At 44.5% G+C, this 20259-nt stretch overlaps 1 protein-coding gene across 2 annotated transcripts in view; it reads right to left on the bottom strand.

Annotated features, from left to right (window-relative positions):
* Positions 1-20259, bottom strand: part of LOC119011355 (ephrin type-B receptor 1-B) — a 169944-nt gene that overhangs the window by 88287 nt on the left and 61398 nt on the right. For both annotated transcript variants that reach the window (XM_037084401.1, XM_037084402.1), the window contains exon 3: positions 11938-12619. In XM_037084401.1, the coding sequence (XP_036940296.1) occupies positions 11938-12619 (682 nt within the window). The remainder of the gene's footprint in view (positions 1-11937; positions 12620-20259) is intronic.

Below are 20259 nucleotides of genomic sequence, written 5' to 3'. Positions count from 1 at the left end.
AGCCCATCCAGCTCCCCCAGAGAACATTCTAGACACAGCAAATCCATTTGTTTGTCAGCTTCTGCCTCCATTCGGCTTGGACTAATCAGATATCATTCTCTTTGAGAAGCATACCAGTGTGCAGTCTGGCCTAGCACTACAGTTTCACCTCCCAGCACTAAGATAACATCTCTGCTCTGCTTTTTTTTTTTGTATTTGTGAGCACGTCAACATCATAAAACAGGGTTAGAGGGGTTGGTTATGAAGGTATCTCTGTCGATCAAATAATTATCTGTCTACAAATGAGGTCGTTACCTCTAAACAACATCTCTCCTCCCTGAGCCTTGTGGTGGTGGAGTACAAACTTCCTGTCGAAGGGTGTAGTCCAGGTTGTTTGCCCTTGAATCATTTGAGGATTATTGGGATGTTATTGTTAGCTGCTTGGGGATAACTGTCGATTTACTACAAAGAACATAACATCCTGTTTTTTAAAAAACAGCCTAATCCTTACAGCCTAACACGCGTAGAAACCCGGGGCAGATTGCATCTTGGCAGCTTATGAAATCAATGGCTTTTACAACAGCACTCCGTTGCTCTTTCATATCATTGTCGGACTCTTTGTAAAAAACGGATCCGTTCCCCTCAATGCAACTTCACCGCCCAAGTCAGATCTCCCACAGCTTCTTCAGCGATGCCTCGTGCTAGCAGTGCTTCATGACGACTTACCATCCTCAAGCAGAAGCGAGGATCTCATTTCTAAATCCACACCTCCTGATTAGTTTTTTTTCCTTTTTTTTTGTCCATTTTCAAACTTGTAGTCTTCAGTCTCCACCAATCCCCAATTTTTCACGCGCACGACTCCCTCTGGAGCCACAAAAAAGGGCTTCATGCCACCATTTTCATATATACAGTAGAACTCCAGAGCGTAGCAGAAGTATACCGGTTTGAGGGTTTACCATGCAGTGTTTCCCACATGTAGACTTTACTTGGGCAGGCTACCCAGGTACATTTTAGCAGTTTACACTTTTATTTCTTCATCCGTCCTTTTTAATCCCACATGCTTTGCTGAGAGGGAGAATGTGGTGTTACATTACTCCAGTAAATGCACTGATTGACGATGCAACCTCTCCTCTTTACTCTACGCCTACACATGCCATTGTTTTGTTCAAACCTGTTCAAACGTGATTCTGGGCAAGATTATCAAATTTACATTTGCTTGTTTATTGTTTTGAATTCTACCATGTAAGTATCATAAAGTTCATATTATAAGTTCATATATAGTTTCACGGTTATAAGGACATATTCTTTTGATAATTTATCATAAAGTACTACCAACCTACCTATCTACCTCAGCAACACTATGATGATGAAGCAAATATGATGGACTTGATATGAAAACTTATGTGGAGTCTTCTTTCAACAATATGTGACACATTACTGAGTGTAGAGAATACTGTACTCTTCACTGAAAGTATACCTATGTACCTGTGGGACAGTAGAATTAATTGATATTAATTGCTTAGTCTGAGTCAGACAGTGGTCTAATTTCCATCCTCAGTAAATACCAGAGCAGCACATGTAGCAAACCAAGATAAGGGTTATCATCTCTGAGCAAGATGTTGTAGCCGGTTACAGCCCATCATGGGATTTCATGTATTGTTTGTTGGGTTTCATGTCATTCAAGCAACGACAATGTGCAAATGTTACCTCTGTTTACACCGCTGATTTAATCAGTGAGGCCTAGAATGTCAGGATCGCTCAAAATGGCAGATTTGAAATAAATGAGCAAAAATAACACAGTTTTGACCTCGCCCCTGTGTTTTTCATATTACGTGTTACTGGATCTCCGTAAACTACGGTGCACAGCATTTGCAATCAATCCAACCTCATAACAAGACGTACCGTCCACAGCAACACGTAGGCTGCACTCAACCTGTTGACACAGACTCTGTTCCCACTCATCGCACAGTGAGACATGATGGGTTCTCATTACAGGCTGTAGCCAAAGAGACAGGGAAGGTAGCCGGCTTGATTGGACTATATAAAAACCACGCACACGTTGGAGATTTCATTAAAGTCGAGTTGCCCCGGCCGATGAGGATGCGCTAAGCGGTCACCTCATCTAAATTGCACACACTCTCACACACACGCAGATGCACAAACGTCACACAGATCCGACTACAAGTCTGGCTATGCTAATTCCGGTCTGGGAGAAAAGCTGCAGCGCCCCAGCCAGTGTGGGAACTCAGTAAACAAATGGAGCACAAAGCACAAAGTGCTCAAAGAGAGGATTACCAAGTCGCTCTCTTTCTCTTTTTTCTCTTTCTCTCTTTTTTTTTTTTTCTCAAACTGCCTCCCCAACACTCACACGCACACACACATATATATAGATAGGCACACACACACTCCTCCTTTCCCCTATCCTGCATTCAAGATTCAACATTCACACAATGTCTTCTCAAGTGGGCGTTTTCGGAAGACAGCCATAGCAGGGGGCCCTTGGCATGAGGAGTGACAACAAAGCCAAGATCAATAATTTGTCACAGAGTTGCGTCTGCCAGCTTCATAGGCTCTTCCTGTCTGTCAGTCTGAACGGAGACATATCCTCTGTTTTTTTTTTTTTTTTCTTTGTTGGTTTTTTTGCCGAACCTCATGTCCTGACCCCGAAAAGCACACGCTGTGTTTACTGTCAACGAAAACATGCAATTAAACCCGCACAATGACATAGCGCCATTGCAGATTATGGGAGTTGTCTAATTGCCGGATAATTGCATATTGTGCAGGTTTAGGGGTTGTGTTTGATATGACCTGCCCAGTTATCGGGAGCTAAGTTGGTTTAGGGATAATGCGTGGTGTCACAACATAGATTACACAGGCATGGGTCTTCACGTGTGTTTCATCAAGGAGAACTCAACGTGGTACTGCGATGCCGTTTGCTTCAAGTGTGTGGTAATTATGGCAAACGGGATTAGGTTAGGAAATTGGACGTGCAAAGATCAGCTCGAGGTGACGGAAATTGTGCGTGCGTGTGTGTTCTGTTGCATTCGTGTGCAGGCAACATCCTACAAGCTTTGACCCAAAGTCCAGAGATGTTGAGGCTCAGATTGTTTTCTAACACTCATGGGGATTGACAGAATAAACACCAAGCATGGAAGAAATGTAGTTTTGGCTCACAGGATCTGCTTATAACAAACACCAATGTCACCACGCTGGTTGTTTATCCCACCATGTTCAGATCAGTCCATCTACAGGAAGTGGGATCTGTGACCCCTCAACTACCACTACCAGCGGAGGCGTTTATTTTGGAGATCCCTGGAAGCAAGACAACAAATATGCACTTTTGCTCAGCTTTTGGTGACATGAAATTGTCCATTTACCCACATTACAAACCAGATGTTTTTTCTTGTTTAAGTCAGATAGTGTTTGTTTCACTTGGGAAAGTTTTGAGGTGTCCGTCTGAAACTTCTGGTGCTTTTCATTTGCGGTTCTAACATCATTAAAAATCAAACTGTTCTCCGTCACTCTTGACTTTGACTCAGGTACTATGCTAAATTTTAACTACACCTCAAATTATAAAAGTTGGCTTTAAAAGAAAGTCGAGAAAAAGATGACTTCAGATTCAGCAAGTAAAGCAGACCATTAACTTTAAGTTGTACGAGCTAAAAAGTTTTAACAACTTAAAACGATTTGTCTACTTTAAGTTTGACCTATTGTGTTTCCTTGATTTTTTTATAAGGTAAAGTCACTTCAAAACCAGAAACCCTTCAAAAAATAAACTGTAAGGCACTGGAGGGGGCAACATTTTCAGTCTGATATCTAAAAGAATGTCCATTTGTTCATAACCACACAAAAAATAAATATGACAAAGTGACTTTATCTCAAGTGACTGTGGTGTGAGGAATGTTCGTCTTTATAATTAGGGCAATCTGACACTGTAATATGCTGCAATGAAAACTCGGACCTCGTTCCAGCCTTGTACGCCGCCACATTCTTCTCGGATGCTTTGTCGACTGCCTCTCGCCGCATGTGTGGAATGAGCAGAGGTATACTGGCCTTACAATAATTGCAATTCAATTCTAATTAGATCCCCACTCCGCGAGTTCCACAACATAACCTTGTCTAATCCACATCTATCATCCTGCCGCTGCTGCTGATAACCTCCAGGAAAGGGATGAGACAATTTCCCTCGAATTGAAATGTGTCCCTCCACCGTCAAACCAAACAGGCCCAGCGAGTGTTTTATTAGTGGAACAGTGAATATTGATGGACAGTGATGAGGAGGGTGGGGTGTGGGGGGGTGGGGGGGGGATCAACAAATGAGAGGCGATGGAGAGAGAGAGAGGGTCGTGTTTGTACTTTCTCAGCCGGGGATGGGGAGGTGGGGGGGACGGGGGGACGGGGGGGGAGACGACTGTGGAGAGGCTCACCACGTCTCCTCATTAGTGCCTGTTGGAGCATACTCCAGAGGGGGGAAGAGGAGAGGAAAAGGAAAGGGGGTGAGATGCGGGGGCAGAAAAGTACAACAAGATTGAGGATAGTTTTTCTACACTCTGTCAAATTGAGTTTCTTTCAACTCTCGGTTGCCTTTGCGAGACAGAAAGGGACACCTTTCCATGGCATTATTGATGACGACATTGTTGTCCCCTTAAACGTGCAGTCATAACTTAAAAGCATGAGGTGCGGGATTTGATTGATTGGGGTCACGGTTGGGGTGAGGGGGTGAAGTGGAGGCCCCCTCGCAGCGCCTGGGCTTTTATGTTTTGCCAGCGAGGGTGACATAGGCAAATTAAGCGGAGCCCCAGCCATCTGCTGAATGTTAGGGGTCCTTTGTCTCGCTGTGTCCCCGTGACTCTCAGTGGCCTCAACACCCAGTGTCCGTCACCGACTGAAGGGGGAAGACGGGAGTAGACGTGTGGGGACTAGAAACATGAAATAGAGGTACTAAAAAGGAATGGACGTGTATGATTGGAGGAGATTTTGGGTCAAAGTTGCTGCAGAGTTCCTGCACAGCAGCTCTGAGAAAGTGAGAGATGACAATGAAAGGCTCCGGGGGGAAAGAAAAGCCTGGTGACCATATACGTGGCCTGAAAGGGACCAAAGGTTAGGGGACCAGACAAGAAAAACAGCAGCCGCTGAAAGGATGGACAGCGAGAGTGAAAAATAACCGGAGTAAGAGTATGTGTCCTTCCATGGGGGATAAGGACAGCTCTGTGTGTGGCGGGTATTTCCATTATGTGCGAACAAAATCCCTGAAATCCCCTCGCGTTATTAGGGACTGACTCTCGTCATTGCAGTGAGAGCAGCGCATCTGTGTTTGGGGTCATTACAAACACTCTGTTTGGGCCTTAAATTCAAAGAGTCTTTGTTCGGGTCACACTCTTTCACCACTGCACTCTGCCATCCCTCTATTCAGCCCATTGAGAGCCATGGAAACAAGACGTCTTTCACTCTCTGCTCTTTCTTGCAGCATCTTTTTTTCTCTGTCTCTTCCAACCCACCACCCCATTTTTGTCCTCACCACACTGGTCCTCACTGCCATAGGACTAATAAGAACAGGAAGAGTCAGACGCTTACTTAATTGGGCTTCAAGGTGACTTAGTAGGTCTTTGGTGTGTGTGAGCGTGTGTGTGTGTGTGTGTGTGTGTGTGTGTGTGTGTGTGTGCTACACATGGATACTTCTCTGCAAATGAAGTAAACTCTGCGGAACACAAGTAGACAAGGCCAAATGGGCTGGAATTGGCTCTAATGGCTTACCGGGCCTTTGCGGGTCGTGTCTGCCAGATCCTTAACACTCAAATACGACATATAAAGAAGTAATCAAAGTCTCGGTCAAGGCAGAAAACTGCAAAACCTGATGTTACAGTAAATAGCCTCCAAATGTTTTTCAGCTCTAAACAATTGAAAAAATAAACTTCAGAGGTCCAGTGATTGTGTTTGCTTTGACAGAATTATCTTATTTCACTTAGATTCTTTAATCAGCTCAGAGGAATAAGCCAGCTGGTTGGTGTCCATGACAATGAAATCTATAGGGGCCATATATCGGGGTTTATAATGTTGTAGGCTAGGGTTAATAATGTGATAAATGTGCTTTAAACAAAGCAAGGCAGAGCTCATACTTTTTTCCGAGCGTACGCCCAAGATGTGTGTTTATGCGCGTGCACCCGTGCCCCATGATGGCAGCCATTAGACAGGAGTAAGGCAGCCATGATGAATCGGCACTTAGCCCAGGGAAGCGCACTTGCTCAATGGGCTGTGAATCTCCCGCTGCCACTGTCAGCCGGCAGAATGTTAAATAAAGTTATTTGAAAATTTGTAATATTAATGTGCCAGCGTGTCAAAAGCCCGCTGGAGCCTAACGGCAGGAGAAAATATGAGAAGATTCACACTGCTGCGTGAGCCTATAGGACTTTCTCTTTCGAACGAGGGGATTTCCCACAAATGGCCGACTAAATAAATACACAATCACGGAGGGTGCATTAGATCATATTGAGAACGGCGATGAAATAGAGTTCCATTAATAAGTAACCAGAAGATACACTAGATGATACCATAAGTAATAATGTTCCTTATCATCCTGTTTTACTAGAATTCAATGCACATCTTTCCAACGATCAATATCTGGAATGATGCTCCCTCCATGCTGATGCTTTTAACTATCCTCTGCCCCCCTACACAGTCTCTGAGTCCACGCGGGGTGAGGAGACTCTGTGCAGCTGTGTGTGCTTTGCATAGGAATGGCCCGCTGAGGTTTAAAAAAAAAAAAAAAAAAAAAATGAAAAAGAGAGAAGCAATACGCTTTGAGCATGGTTAGCCAATTACAAAAGAAGACAAAATATAGTAGAGGGCCTCATAAAATAACACTGCCAGCTTTATAGACTCCAGACGGGCATTTATCAGCTGTAGAGAAATTTTGCTCCCAAAAAAGGAGAAAAAAAAACAGCAGAATGAAGAACAAGCAGTTCAAAGTTCTCAATCGCTCTTCTGTAGTGTTTCATTTGCCCCCCCCCGTTTACTCCGAAGCCAGTTTTGTCACATCGTTCACTTCCGAGGGGTTCAAACGTCACAACAATTAGCTCACCGGGGAGTTTTAATCACTTCGCATATGATAATACAAAGGACATTAAAATGATCAATGATTGTATCAGAAAAAAATACTCCGAGATGGATGAGAAGCAATCCTAATCAAGGTGATTCTATTAATCACCCAGCTGGAGACCACGCCGTCGAACCGTGAGAGGTGGTCTGGCAAAACCATCAAACCAGTATTTTTCAAAGATGCTCGGGTCAAGCGGGACACGCACGCAGGACGCACTTTGCGTCAGTAGGAGGTAGTGGGGTGCTCTTTGGAGTGTCTCCGCTCGATTTAACAGGGAGGTGATAAAATATTTAGCAGATTGCTTACATAGCCGAGGGGGAGAGAGAGAGAGAGAGAGAGGGAGAGAGGGCGGAGAGAGAGAGAGTGTGAGAGAGAGAGAGAGAGAGTGAGGGGGGATACCCAAATGGCTTGTGTGGGAGCTGGGGAGCTGGTAATGAGGATGGCATGCTGGCATCATCGTTACGGAGCACAACAACTCTACATGGTCTCTCTGCCCAACTGACAGCAGGCCGCACGCACACACACACACACACACACACACACACACACACACACACACACACACATGCACACACCAGGCTACCTGTCACTAATTAAAACATATCGATTAGAGGAAAGTGCAATCAGGTACAGTGAGGCTCACACACACACACACACACACACACACACACACACACACACAAGCACGCTGACACAAGGCACAAACAAACACGCAGCAATTAGGGTTATCTTCTCCGTCGCAAACAAATGACTTTCCATATTCATTTGTCACTTAAAGAAAATCTTTGTAGCCTTTCAGAGCTGGGATTTTTTTTTACTTTCGCTAAGCAGAAATAAACATCAAAAGCTCTGGGTTTGTGCAAGATAAACACATTCCCACGACACACATAGCAACAGTGCGTTTTTCTTTATTTAACGCCATACACAACTCTGATTCCAAATAAGTGCCGTCGCTAACACATAAATAAAACAGAAATTAACTGTACCTTTTTTTTCTGGTATTTACTCAGTTGAAAACAGTATAAAGACAATATAGTCAAAGCAACATTATGTCATCTTTTCACCTTAGATAACAGCTTCTAAATCCTGTCGATGTCTTGTGACAGGGTGAATGGCGTCTCAGCCCATTTAACACATTACATTGTTATGACATCATGAGTTCTGTTTGTAGTCAGCGCCTATATAACAATAATTCTACATCATGGTGCTTTAATGATTTGTCTCATCAACTTCCCAAGACTGGGAATGTTCAAAAACACACCTGCTTGGAACAGTGCAGAGGCAAACAGGTGATAATATGACAGGGTATTGTGAAGGGGCATCCTTGATAAAAAGCTCAATTGGTCACAAGAGAGAACAGGGCAAGCTTCACAGTTTTGTGAAATACGTGATTCCACATAAGATGTTACTACACGGACTAGGGAACACTTTGGTGAACACGGTTGGTTTTCAGATGGTTGCAGTGTGTTCTGATTTGAACTTTTTTGGAATCAGGGTTGTAACGAAGTGTATTGACATTGTCTTTTGTCACTTGTATGAATGTACATCACACTCACCATTGTCCTTAACCAGCATGACACCAAGTGATTATCACTACAAATTAATTTTCACGCACAACGTTTAGTCCCACACCGGCACTTTGCAAACACACTATAAAGGATTTTCGCATATTGAACAAAGCGGCTGTTGAACAGGCAAATGCTGATGTATAGACTTTACTTTCCCCCCATGATAAATAGTTGGACAAGATCACACTTTCAAACTGTTCTGCATAGCTCAAAACAGACGCAATCTCTTTTCATTTGGCGATTCCCCGCTGTGCTTTGAAGCACCCGCAGCGACTTCCCTCTCCTATGTAATACCTTCGCTTCTCATACTGCTCTCGGCGCGGGGCATTATTTCAGCATGAAAACTGTGCGCTCTCGTATTCTTTTTGTTCCTGTTCCTGTTACTTCATCTCTAATGGGCAATTACTTCAGACCCAACGCCGAGGCCATGTTATTGCACCCACCCCCGATTGATTGGTTGCCCATGGTACTCAGCTTCCACAAGCACTTTAAGGTTAGATTTCCTTGTTTAAATAATGGATTGCAATCCCATGAAAAGAGGCTGCATGGAAAAATAAAAGGTTGAGACCGCTCTTATTGGAGGGGCCCTTTCAGTGGAGATGAGAGGGGAGAACGCGTTCCATACTAGTCTCCAGAGAGTCCGCTGGATATGAGACACACAAATGGCAACGTATTCTGTTTTTCTTTCAACCCTGTTAACTTTTTTTTCCTCCATGCATGCACGCTCACGTGCAAGTTTGTGTTTGTATCCCGAAGCCTGAGGTCAAACTACGCCACGTTTTACAGGTTTAAACTTCCCTCTGCAGCTACGCACCGAAGACTCCCTCCCTCCCTCCCTCCGCGGGCTGTTTCTCAAACCTCCCATAATGCTTCATTTCCATCAAAGAGAGAGACATGTCAAATTTGACACAGCAGGAAGTCTACTTGCTGTGGGTACTTACAGGAGGAAGTCAGGGGGATTGTGGGAATTAGTGGAAATATACTTCTCCTCCTCTGTTCAAAGAGTCTTTGTAGTTGCAGTGCCTAACGGGGTGCTGTGTGTGTGTGTGCATGCGCCCGTGTGTTTGCTGTGTTTACAGCGGTGCCAATGCCCCCCCGCTAACACAAGTCACGACAAGCTTCCTACCAACACTCGAGAATACCTTAGACTCCAATTATCGCACTGCAAGTGTCTATAAGGTTGAGGTAAATAATGGAGAAAAGTTGTGACAAAAAAAGGGAGGGATCAGCATCGAGTGAAATTAAAAAAAAAAAATGAAAAAAATATCTCACACGTTGATGCCTGGAGGTTTGTTTGCATTAGAGGACAGCCAAGGTTGTTTGCCTCCTTTTGCTATGAAACTCCTGCACTGAACTTTACCTTACATGTTAAAGCATCAAACAGAATGTCTCATATACACTAATGACTGACTCAGGCGAGATATGGCCTCAAAGTTACACTAATCTGAAAGGAGCCACACATCGTAACGTCACTTCAAAAATGTCTCTTAGTATGCATCTTTAAAAGGTGCAATATAAGAGAATGGGCCACCAGAGTAACTGCTAACTGCTGCTAACTGTAGTCGCCCTTAGCTCATCAGCGGCTAGCTGGTTCAGTAGACACCACACATAGATGTCATGATGTCTAAACTGTTACCTAATCACATGGAATATTATTTTTTGGTAAAATCCTGACACGCTACACCTTTAATCATAAAATAAATTATAAATATCATGGACAACAATTCAAGCAGTGTTATTTAGTGTATCTAATAGGGTTAAAAATTGAAAAGCATCCAAGTTTAAGACATATTTCAAAGTGAAAAATGCAGACACCTGGGCATAGAGTTATTTAAAGCAAGGCAGGGAAAATGGAAAAATTCAAAAAAATAGACAAAAAATGTACAATAGTCAAAGGAAAAACTATTTCACAGTGCAAAAAGAACATAAAAGTGTTCTGTTTGTCTCGTTGTAGGATCTTGTTTAGCCCAAAAATGCTGTCAAATCATCAGCTCGTGTTTTTTTTTTTTTTTCTTCAACTTTCTATTAGACATAATGATGCTGCGGTTGTTTAGAATATCACAACGCGCGTGTTCCCCTTGAAGAAGGAGTTGGAATGAAGACTCACAGCAGGCGAACAAAAGCCTTCTATCTGTAAATTGGCAGTTTGCACATAACGCGCTGCAATACAGAGAGCACGATTTAGACAACAAGGCTCCTTTTGCGCTGACAAATATATCATAAGCGCAGAACACAAAGACATGCAAAGCGAAATTGAACGGCCCTGTGAATAATGTAAAACACAGGCGTGATGAGTTAAGATGGAAAAATCCGATGTGAAAAGAAAAACTTCCTGTAACGTCTGAGCCGACGGACGACAACTTTGCCTCGTCACCTCCATTTGAAAGTCATTCCACTTTAGCCAAGGACTGACTGTGTGTGTGTGTGTGTGTGTGTGTTTGTTTTGCGTAGGACACAAAGCATTGCGAGGGGGGATACAGAAGACACAGTCACACACTGAGCTTTGTAGATATGTGGCACTCTCATATCTGCTTATTGATCAGAGCAGATGTGCGTCAATCAATCTTATCTGGGCTCCACACACTCTCCAGCTAACCTCCAGAGGCAGGCCAAACCAATACCGCGCCACGCTGAGAGCCCAGAGCTACTCATACTATCATCAGACACCTTGAGCAATTTTTTTTCCCTCCTCATATGTGCATGTGAGTGTGGGAGAATATCAGGGTGCGGAGCGAGAAAGGTGCGTCAGAGGAAGGACGGAAGAGACAGAAAGCGATAGCTCGCGCTGAAAACCAAGATTAACCTCGCCTTCACGTAGGCGTTATTATCTATTCCTTAGAACTCCGTCTCCCGCACATCACGCCGGGACAAAATCAAACCTCTCGCCATCTGTAAAGTAGGCTGCACAGAAGGCTGCCATTCGCTACAGATTAAGAATCAATGCTAATGCTCCTTTCTAGTGCACTGGAGGTGGATGTGATCAAGGAAGAAGTACGACACGCCGTGCTCAGCAAAACGCATGAAACACAATCAATTCAGCCGTTCTGATGATGTGGAAAATCTGTGATCCAAGGTACGCTGATGTCTTGTTATGTGTGAGCCTAAAATAGAACAGATACATGTCGCCTGTCTTCCCTGAAGTGATTTGTTCGTGTGAGTAGTCCATCATTTCTAAAAGCGAGTGAATGATGAAAAGCAAGAAAGCAGGGTGCTTGAAACTAGCAGAGGCAACGCTCTCAAGCAGCGAGTGCAGGATGCTTGTGATAAATGCCTCCATTGTTATCCGTTACTTACCTCGACATACGTTGCCATTGTCAGGCTCAAACCCAGCCTTGCACGTGCAGCTACCGATAGGAACCATCCACTCTCCGTCTCCGTTGCAGTAGAGCTTTATGGGCACATCTACTTCCTCTGAGTTGGGAATGCAGATTCCTCTGGCAATCACCAGGGAGGTGCTCTCAGCCCCCGTCATGGTCTCTGGAAAGATTGCAAAGTTCTGCACCACACTCGGGCACTTCTTGTAAAAGACCCTGACTGACAGCAGAGACATGCAGGCGCCATAGTCCTGAAAGGCCAGGTAGAAGCCGTTTTTGGACAACGGGCCGAAGCTCCGCACCTCTGTGTTGACTTTCATTAGGCGACCGCCAAAGTCCACCTGCGAGAAGCTCTCGTCCGCAGCGATGGTGTCCACCTTGAGGTAAGGCGCCTCCATCCAGAAGGCGGTCCCCTTAGTCGCAATGACAGCGTCAGTTTCATAGTAGTAGAGGTTAAACGTCTCCTTGCAGGAGCCGGGGACGTTGGGGATGGAGCTGCAGTCGCGCACGGTGAACCGAATCTCCACATAGATGCGCTGTGCTCCACGCCGGTCAATGAACGTGGTGAGGAGCCAGTTGTTTTGACTGGGCTCGAAGACGTTGCACACCTGGTAGGTCCTGATGGTGTTGAGGTTTTCGTCGTAGCCGCTCACCTCCTCCCACTGCAGAGGGAGAGAGACAGAGGAGAGTGTGTGTGGTTAATTAGTTAATCATCGGTGATACATCTGTGCTGCTTATTCTGAAAGGGAATGCTAATATTGGCTGAGCCACAGAGAATTTGTACACATATCAGTAATCTCCCTGAGGCACTGAATTTGAGTCGACTTCCTGGATTAACAGAAAAAAATAAATAAATAAATAAAATCAGCCAGTCGAGCTGTGGGGCTTATTTATCCATCGAGGATACACAAATGTCCTTCTTTTTTCTGAATCACAAACAACTTCTTAAGTGCAGCAACAGCAAAAACACCTCTTTGCTGCCTTGTTCTCTAAATACGCTCAACAGCTGTAGTATGTGTACTGCCACTGTATAAGCACAAACCCAGTAATTACTTTGGATGCGCTGCTATTTGCCATCCACGCCGAGCGTGGCTGGGCACTGAGTTGACGCATTATAAAATACGGTGTGTAACAAATTCGAGATTATGCACTATTGAATTTCAATTAGACAGTCGAGGGCTACAACATGGCAGCCAGCAGCCTGATGAATGGGTGAGTCTGACGGAAAGGCATTTGCTTCCAGAGTGAAATACTCTGCAGGCCATTTTTCTCACAGGTGTGACCCAGAAAAAGTATGTTGGATGAGCTTTAACTGCCCCTTTGGGTTATTAATCCTGCGCATCAAATAGTATTGATAATAGTAATAGTAATAGTAATTTCACTGGAATCATTGAGATCTGGGAAGGGAAATGAACTAAAGTAAATAGAAGCTTTCGTTGAAGCTTCAGATGAAGAAAAAAAAAAAAAAAGCTGCCAGTCTGAATCACATAAAATAGGCTGTGGGTATTTGGGTCTGGGGCTGAGGTCTGCCATTTACGGACTATTTCAGTAAGAATTCTGCCCTTTTACTATGAATAAGGTCAGATAAGATGTTCTTTAATGATCCCCCTTGGGAGAAATTCTCAGGTAGCACAGCGGTACAGAGGGATCTGTCTGTGACCGTTCAAAGTCCTGATCATTACGTGAAACAACAAAAACCTCTTAGCTAGCAACCCTTACACTGAAAATGGTAAGTTTTGATGGAGAACTTGGATCATAGACCTGCTTGGTTCTTTTGTGGAGATTAAGCCATTTAAATGCTAGAGCTCGTCCTCCATGTGAAAACACTCCACCTAAACAAGTTTATTAATTGATATTAATCCGTTAATCCGTCAACACCACTTCAGACGATCATAATTGGTGTCAAGAAATCTGAGTAAGTCAGACGCAACCCTATACAAGGATACAAATGGGTTCAGCCAGTAGTGCTGTAGTACCCGAGATTGGTCTTGAGCATTGGTCTGGATAACAATAGAGGCTTTATGAAAGTCTGATCTTGGAATCAAGTGCATTTTTACTCTGTCTTGTCTTGGAACTCAGACAAAGAAGACCCTGGAATTTATTTCAGTTTTCAATGTTGTGTATTCTCTGTGGGTGTTTTCTTGGACAAGGGTTTGCATGTTTCACATTTACTTCAAGCATATCATGCAGTGTAGGACTCACTCTGGTCCTTCCTTGGTCTTAACCCCTAAGAGACACTTATCTGGCCTTTATTGATAGGACAGCTTCAGAGATTACTGGAAACAGGATTGGGGTTAGACACACAGCACACAGCAAAGGGCATCAGGTCGAATTTGAACCCCGCAACAAGGGCAAAGCCTGTGAACATGGGACACCGACTCTACCAACTGACCCAATGGGTGCCCCGAACCCTGGCCGTGGTCTCTGTACACTCTTGGTCTTGGTCTAGACTCGGCTGTTACACCTACAGTCAGTCCATCCTCCAGCGCTAAAACAAAGTGTAAGACTGGGTAAAAAAACAGACAGTCTACTTATAATATAAATGTACTATTTCAATTTGCAAAGCTATTATCATAAGAATAGGTTAAACTTTGTCATACAGTAGCAGAGCAGACAGAACAAAAAAAAAACCAAAAAAAAAAAACCACAAGGCCGCATGCATTGCGACAGCCACATAAAAGCTCCACTGACTCGAAATGAATAATCTGTGGAGCACAAAGAGTAATTTGAAACACTTCTGAATTTTTCTTTCCTCCTCTCAGATCACTTCCACTGTCTGTCTCGATACCATTCTTTATACTCCCATTTGAAGCAACAGCCTCGGCTCGCAGATTTATTTCTCCAAATTCCCACCCCACCGATGATCCAAACAGCTGTAGGCGAGGAGAAGTTAATGAGGTCTACAGTGGAGTGAGTGGGCCTCCAGTCAGTTCGTGTTTCTTGTGTGCATTTATCTCCTGGTGCTTCCTCCTTCTCCTGACCTTTAAAGCCCCAGCTGCTCAATCAGGCCTAATGGTGAGGAGAGGACATCAACTCTCCATGCACGGCCCCAACAAATGGAAGTGATTCAGAAAATCTTGAAAACTTATGCAACAAGATATGCTGGACTGCGTGTGAGCTGTCCAATTCCGGACTGGAAAATACAGCCCCCCCCCCTCCCCCCCAAAAAAAACTATGAGGATGATAACAGTGTTCGGCCTCGAGGAGTACATGGCAGTATTTGGAGGAAAAACAAGAAGGTTTGGGGTTGGGCGGGGGGAAGCGGAGAGGGAAAAGAGGGGAGGTGGGGGGGGAGAAGACAGTGACACCGCTGACATGATAAACGAGTTTACAGAAATCTGAGGTGCAAATTAAAGCCTTTTTTCTCACCGCTGCTCCCTCTGTGCCCACTTCGCTGTACTCTCCTCCCCCCCCTCCCCTCCCCCTCCTCCCCCCTTCTGCTCTCTTCTCTCGTCTCTGCGCTGTAATGACCATTCATCAGCATTACAGGAACCTGTCCCTTTCAGCACTGCCTGTTCATTAATACCGCCCGCCCTAGGCTCCTCTGCACCCGTCTGCTCCGGTCTAGGAGGGGGTCCTCACTGCCCCTCGTCTAGCCAAATGACCACCATCTTTCACGCCAGAGAGAGGCCCGGGGCGTCTCCAATAATGCCCGTCTGAAATCTGTCCAGAAATTCATTGGCTCGTATAATAATGAACTCCAATTTTTTTTTTTTTTTTTCTATTTCCTTCTCGGCTGATACTCGGTGCCACCATTGTGTCAAAGACAAACAAAACTATTACAGGTGCGGCGGTTACTTAGCAGAAATCACACTCGGCAACACGGTTTCCTTCTGTCCTTTCGGCGCTTAGTATTCATCTGCTGTCCACGTCTGTGTGTTTTGTGTGAGTGCGCGAAGAGATCGTGCTGTTTATAATTTGATGGTTTACCGACCACATATTGATTTGCTGGCTGTTGTTTTGAAGAGCTCGAGGCTACATGCCACATCTCTGCTTCTGTAGGTCCAAAACATTTGATTACCCCGAGTATTAACGTTGGTATCCATTATTTTCGCATCTTCTATCAATTTCCTTTCTTCCGGCACCGCCGAAAGGCACGTGACACGTGCACTTAAGATTCAAGGCCGCCATCTACACGCCTTACAATCACATCAGCTCTCTTCCTGCGTTTTCCCATTTCTATTTCTTTGCTCTTCCGCAGACCTTTTACATCATTTAAATCAGATCTATCCGCCGCACCACTCCGTGACACCTCTCTGACCTTGGCAGAGAAGAGAGAAGAGGAAAAAGGGAAAAAAGGCATCATCACCTGTCACCTCACTGATAATGGAATTCCCTGGTCCTTCCATCCATTTCCCTCCTCAAGGATTTGTATATAAAATAACACTGTTAGTGCCATGCTGCGCAGCCTATATTTAGTCTGACGGTTATGGACCTAAGCGCAGATGAATGTTCTGTGCATGTATCATTCATATCGGCTCAAGGTGAACAAGGTGAAAGCTTGAGTGTGATTGTCGTTGCGTTGGAAAGTGCATCTTCTCTTTCATACCCCCCTCCGCTGAGTGTCTCCCATACGTTCAGGTGATAAGAGATAATGTTCTGCCTGTAGCAGGCAGGTAAAAGGAGGCACAGAGTTGTAGAGGATATGAACGTGGAAAAAAAAAAAAAAAAAGAATACAGTGGGTGGAAGCTGACCAGCATCACTCTTGAAGAGTATGTTATGTGACTCAATAAAGCCAGCTCTCTCTCTCAATTAGTTTTAATGTACACAGCTCTGTGTTGCACTATTTTATCATTACCAATCTCACTGAGCACAAACTTTTCTTGCTGATGAAACACCGGACAAATATCGAGAGCCTCTTTGCACAACACTCGTTTTTAACACCAACCAAATGTACCCATTGGCTCCACTCTAATGGCTTTGCTTTTGCCACTAATATAGGAGACACTCTTCCCCCTGCCCCTGATTGTCAAGTGTGCCCATTGTGTGTGTCATTATAGCTGCTCTGTTTTATGGGCAGTAGCGAGGAGATGGAGGAGCTATGGATTCACGGAGCGCTTAATGTTTGTGTTAATGACCAGTCACAGCTAGCTGAGCTGGAGAAGAGAGGGCGGGAGGGAAGAAAAGAGAGACAGAGTGATGGATAAAAGAAAAAAAGAAAAAAAAAAACAACACAGGAGTGGAGAGGAATCGAGGAGAAAGGGAGACCGGTAATATATTCATGCTGATGTTCCCCCTTCCCACAGCCTCAGCCCGCTGCCATCAAGCCATCGATACTCTGCCCTCATAAAGGCCATTCATCACATTGATCGCCATTACCTTCAAAGGCTAAAATAACACAGAGCGGCTCGGATGGCCGCAGTCTTGCTCTTAGAGGGCCGCAGCATCCAGCAGCGAGCCGGGGACAAGCAGAGCCCCAATCACAGAGCCCAGAGTAACCTATCAGAACACGGATGTAACACCTGCGGGCAATAATAGGAGAAATGGGCCGGACTAATGAGTCATTTAGAGCAGGCGTGGTGGGAACATGACAGGAGCCGTCGTACACACATGCTGCACGATTCCAGTCAAGCTGCAGCTGAAATAACAAGCGTGACTAACAATTTTACAAAAAGGTCATAGCCCCTTTTCTACCACAGGGACTTTTTCGGCAAGAAAGTGGTTACCCAGAACCTTTCTCTGGAACGTACCTTCGGGAACCTAGATATTACATGTTTCCCTGGGCCGTCACATAGCCCTCTCCTCCTACAAGAACTTTGCCGATAGGAATATGGGGACTTTTTTAGGGAGCAGGTTAGTAACATTACCTGCTTTTCAGCTTAACAAACATGTATCTCAATGTTGCTACTAAGCTGTCATATGGCACCTTTAAACCACAGGAACTTTTTCAATACGAACGTGTAGACTTTTTAGGGCACCCAGGAAACTTTTCAGGAAGTTTTTGACTGAAGGAGCCTAAATCTTAATGTAGCCCCTGGTTCGGCATTTAGCACATTTTCTCAACAAGAACTTTTATGCACAAAATGGGGACTTTTTCAGTAACCAAGGAACCTTTTTAAGAACTTCAAAAGGTATCTAGATCTTACTGTCATCCCTGGGCTGAGCTCAGTATTACCCACAGGGGCTGGGGCTTGTACCCCCTAATGGCCAAACTGGTGTTGTTTTATAGCAAATTTTCCTGAGTTGGCCTTTGAAACTTCAGAACAAACCTGCTACAGCTTGTGTACTGAAATAATTCACACAGTCCTCAGCAGTGGGCACCACTAGTATTTTCAAGGTTACTTAATAGACATTTTGAATGTTGTAAAACAGAGCGAGATGAAGAGAGAGTGGGCGAATGTCGATCGAGGGAACCTGTGTAATAAAACAAATGGATTTTTATTGTCAAACTATCTAAAAAAGTAACCAGTAAAACACACAGCAGGTGATCGCTGTTTTGAAGACCGGTTGTTTTACTGTTTTGGCATGTCTATGTAGAGTTGTGCAGCAGCAGACACCAAAGAAACATTAGCGACTGTGTGGAGCTGTTTCTTTTTTTTGTTTTTTTGGTCAGGGAAGAAAATTGAAATGTCTCCAGAAAGCTTATAATCTTCCCAGTTCTTCAAAATGATTTGGAGCGATCAAACATTACCTTTAGGCCATTTCCTGATTTGGTTTCTTAAGTTTCATTTTTTACAGGGACTAGCTTGTGGAACCGTGCCAATGCTTGCCACAAAATCAAATTCAGAAATTAAGTATGAGCAATATGACTTCTGTCCCGATGCGCTGTAACTCTACCCGCGATCACACAAACCAGCCAAAACACTTGGCAGCAGTAGGTCCGGCTGTGGCTCGGCCTTAACTACACACACATGAATCCGGGTCCTGACTACTTTTTGGCTCATTATTCAACTTCAGTCGATTCACAGGAGACTAAATTGAATAGAGGAGCATCCACTGGGCCGATCTTTGACCTCAAGTCTGCCGTCTTGATTCTCAGTGGAGTCACACTCGCAAAATGCTTTTCAAATCCATCAGCACCACTTAATACAGCTACATGCTCAGACATATTGAACACAGATGGATGATAAGCGGCATTTCCACACTCCTCGTCTGAGAAAGGTCTACAAAATGCCATCGCAAATGGTAGATGAGCGTCTGGCAAGTGTTTCTTGAGCGGCCGTCAAAACTCCCATTATTCAGTCTGACGATGGGGTTTTCCAGCAGGACCCAAGGCAACAGATGTATTAAACAGCAGACAGCGCTGGCCAAACGGTGCCGCTCCGCTGCCGCGGTGTTCCCCTTCGACTCTGCACCCCGACTGGAGCATCTGGTGATGCAGCTTCCACCTGAACTTTCTGTTCCCTTTTCAGTTAAGGCACTCGAGTTCTAGCTTACCCTTCAAAAGGAACGCCGTCAGCACCCGAAGGTTACTTGATTTTTTCGCGTTCCCCAAAGGACCCTGCGACGAGAGCGTGTTTATATAGTGTTTTTCAGCCAACAGTATGGTGAGGGTGTTGTGCTTACATCTGTAAAGCCCCAAGAGGAATGGCTGGCACATTTTCTGCGCGCTCTCTACCCAAGAGTTGTCTGCTCATCTATCACTGCAGGTCTAAAACATGTAGGCGGAGGAGAGCAGGAGATTGGTTTTCATACTACAGGCCTAGGATGGACATTTCAATAATAAGCCTATTTGTTATTCATGACACCGCAACATTGTACTGAGGCTGGGAAAGTATACCTTTACAGAATCCATTATTTTAATAATTAGGAAGGAATAAATCAGCATTTAAAGAGCTGGCTTCTGATAACAAAAAAAAGAGAGAGAGAAGAAAAGACAGAGAAATAGCACACATGCGGGTGAAATTCACATTGAGAGATTCGAAAAAAAGGCCAAGGTCTCAGAAGGACAGTGGATTATAGGTGGACATGAAAAAGCAGAGATAGGGATTGAACTCTTTCTGCCCTTGCTGAAAGATGCTCTCCTCATTTTGCAAAGCTCGCCGCCGACGGTAATCACAAGCCAGATAGCTTTTTTTTTTTTTTCTTTCCAAAGGCTGTTTCGAAATCCCTCTGACTTAATGAGGACATTTGCATTCCAACCTTTGGGTCCGTTCCTTGAAGTCGATGGAGTGGACATGTCATACGAAGCAACAGTTGGGTTTTTTTTTTTTTGTTTTTTTTTTTTGCGTTCACCAACAACCGCAGCTGGATTTACTCACAGCCCCCTCACAAGCTCCGAGACACATGCTCACAGCCTCTTGTAAATTCACATATTCTGAAAAGCTACGCCTCATCTCCCACCTCACACACACACACACA

The sequence above is a fragment of the Acanthopagrus latus genome, chromosome 21, assembly GCF_904848185.1.
Source record: "Acanthopagrus latus isolate v.2019 chromosome 21, fAcaLat1.1, whole genome shotgun sequence".
In the NCBI taxonomy this organism is placed as follows: Eukaryota; Metazoa; Chordata; class Actinopteri; order Spariformes; family Sparidae; genus Acanthopagrus; species Acanthopagrus latus.
The sequence above is the reverse complement of the archived record's forward strand: the minus strand, read 5'-3'. Positions and strand labels throughout refer to the sequence as shown.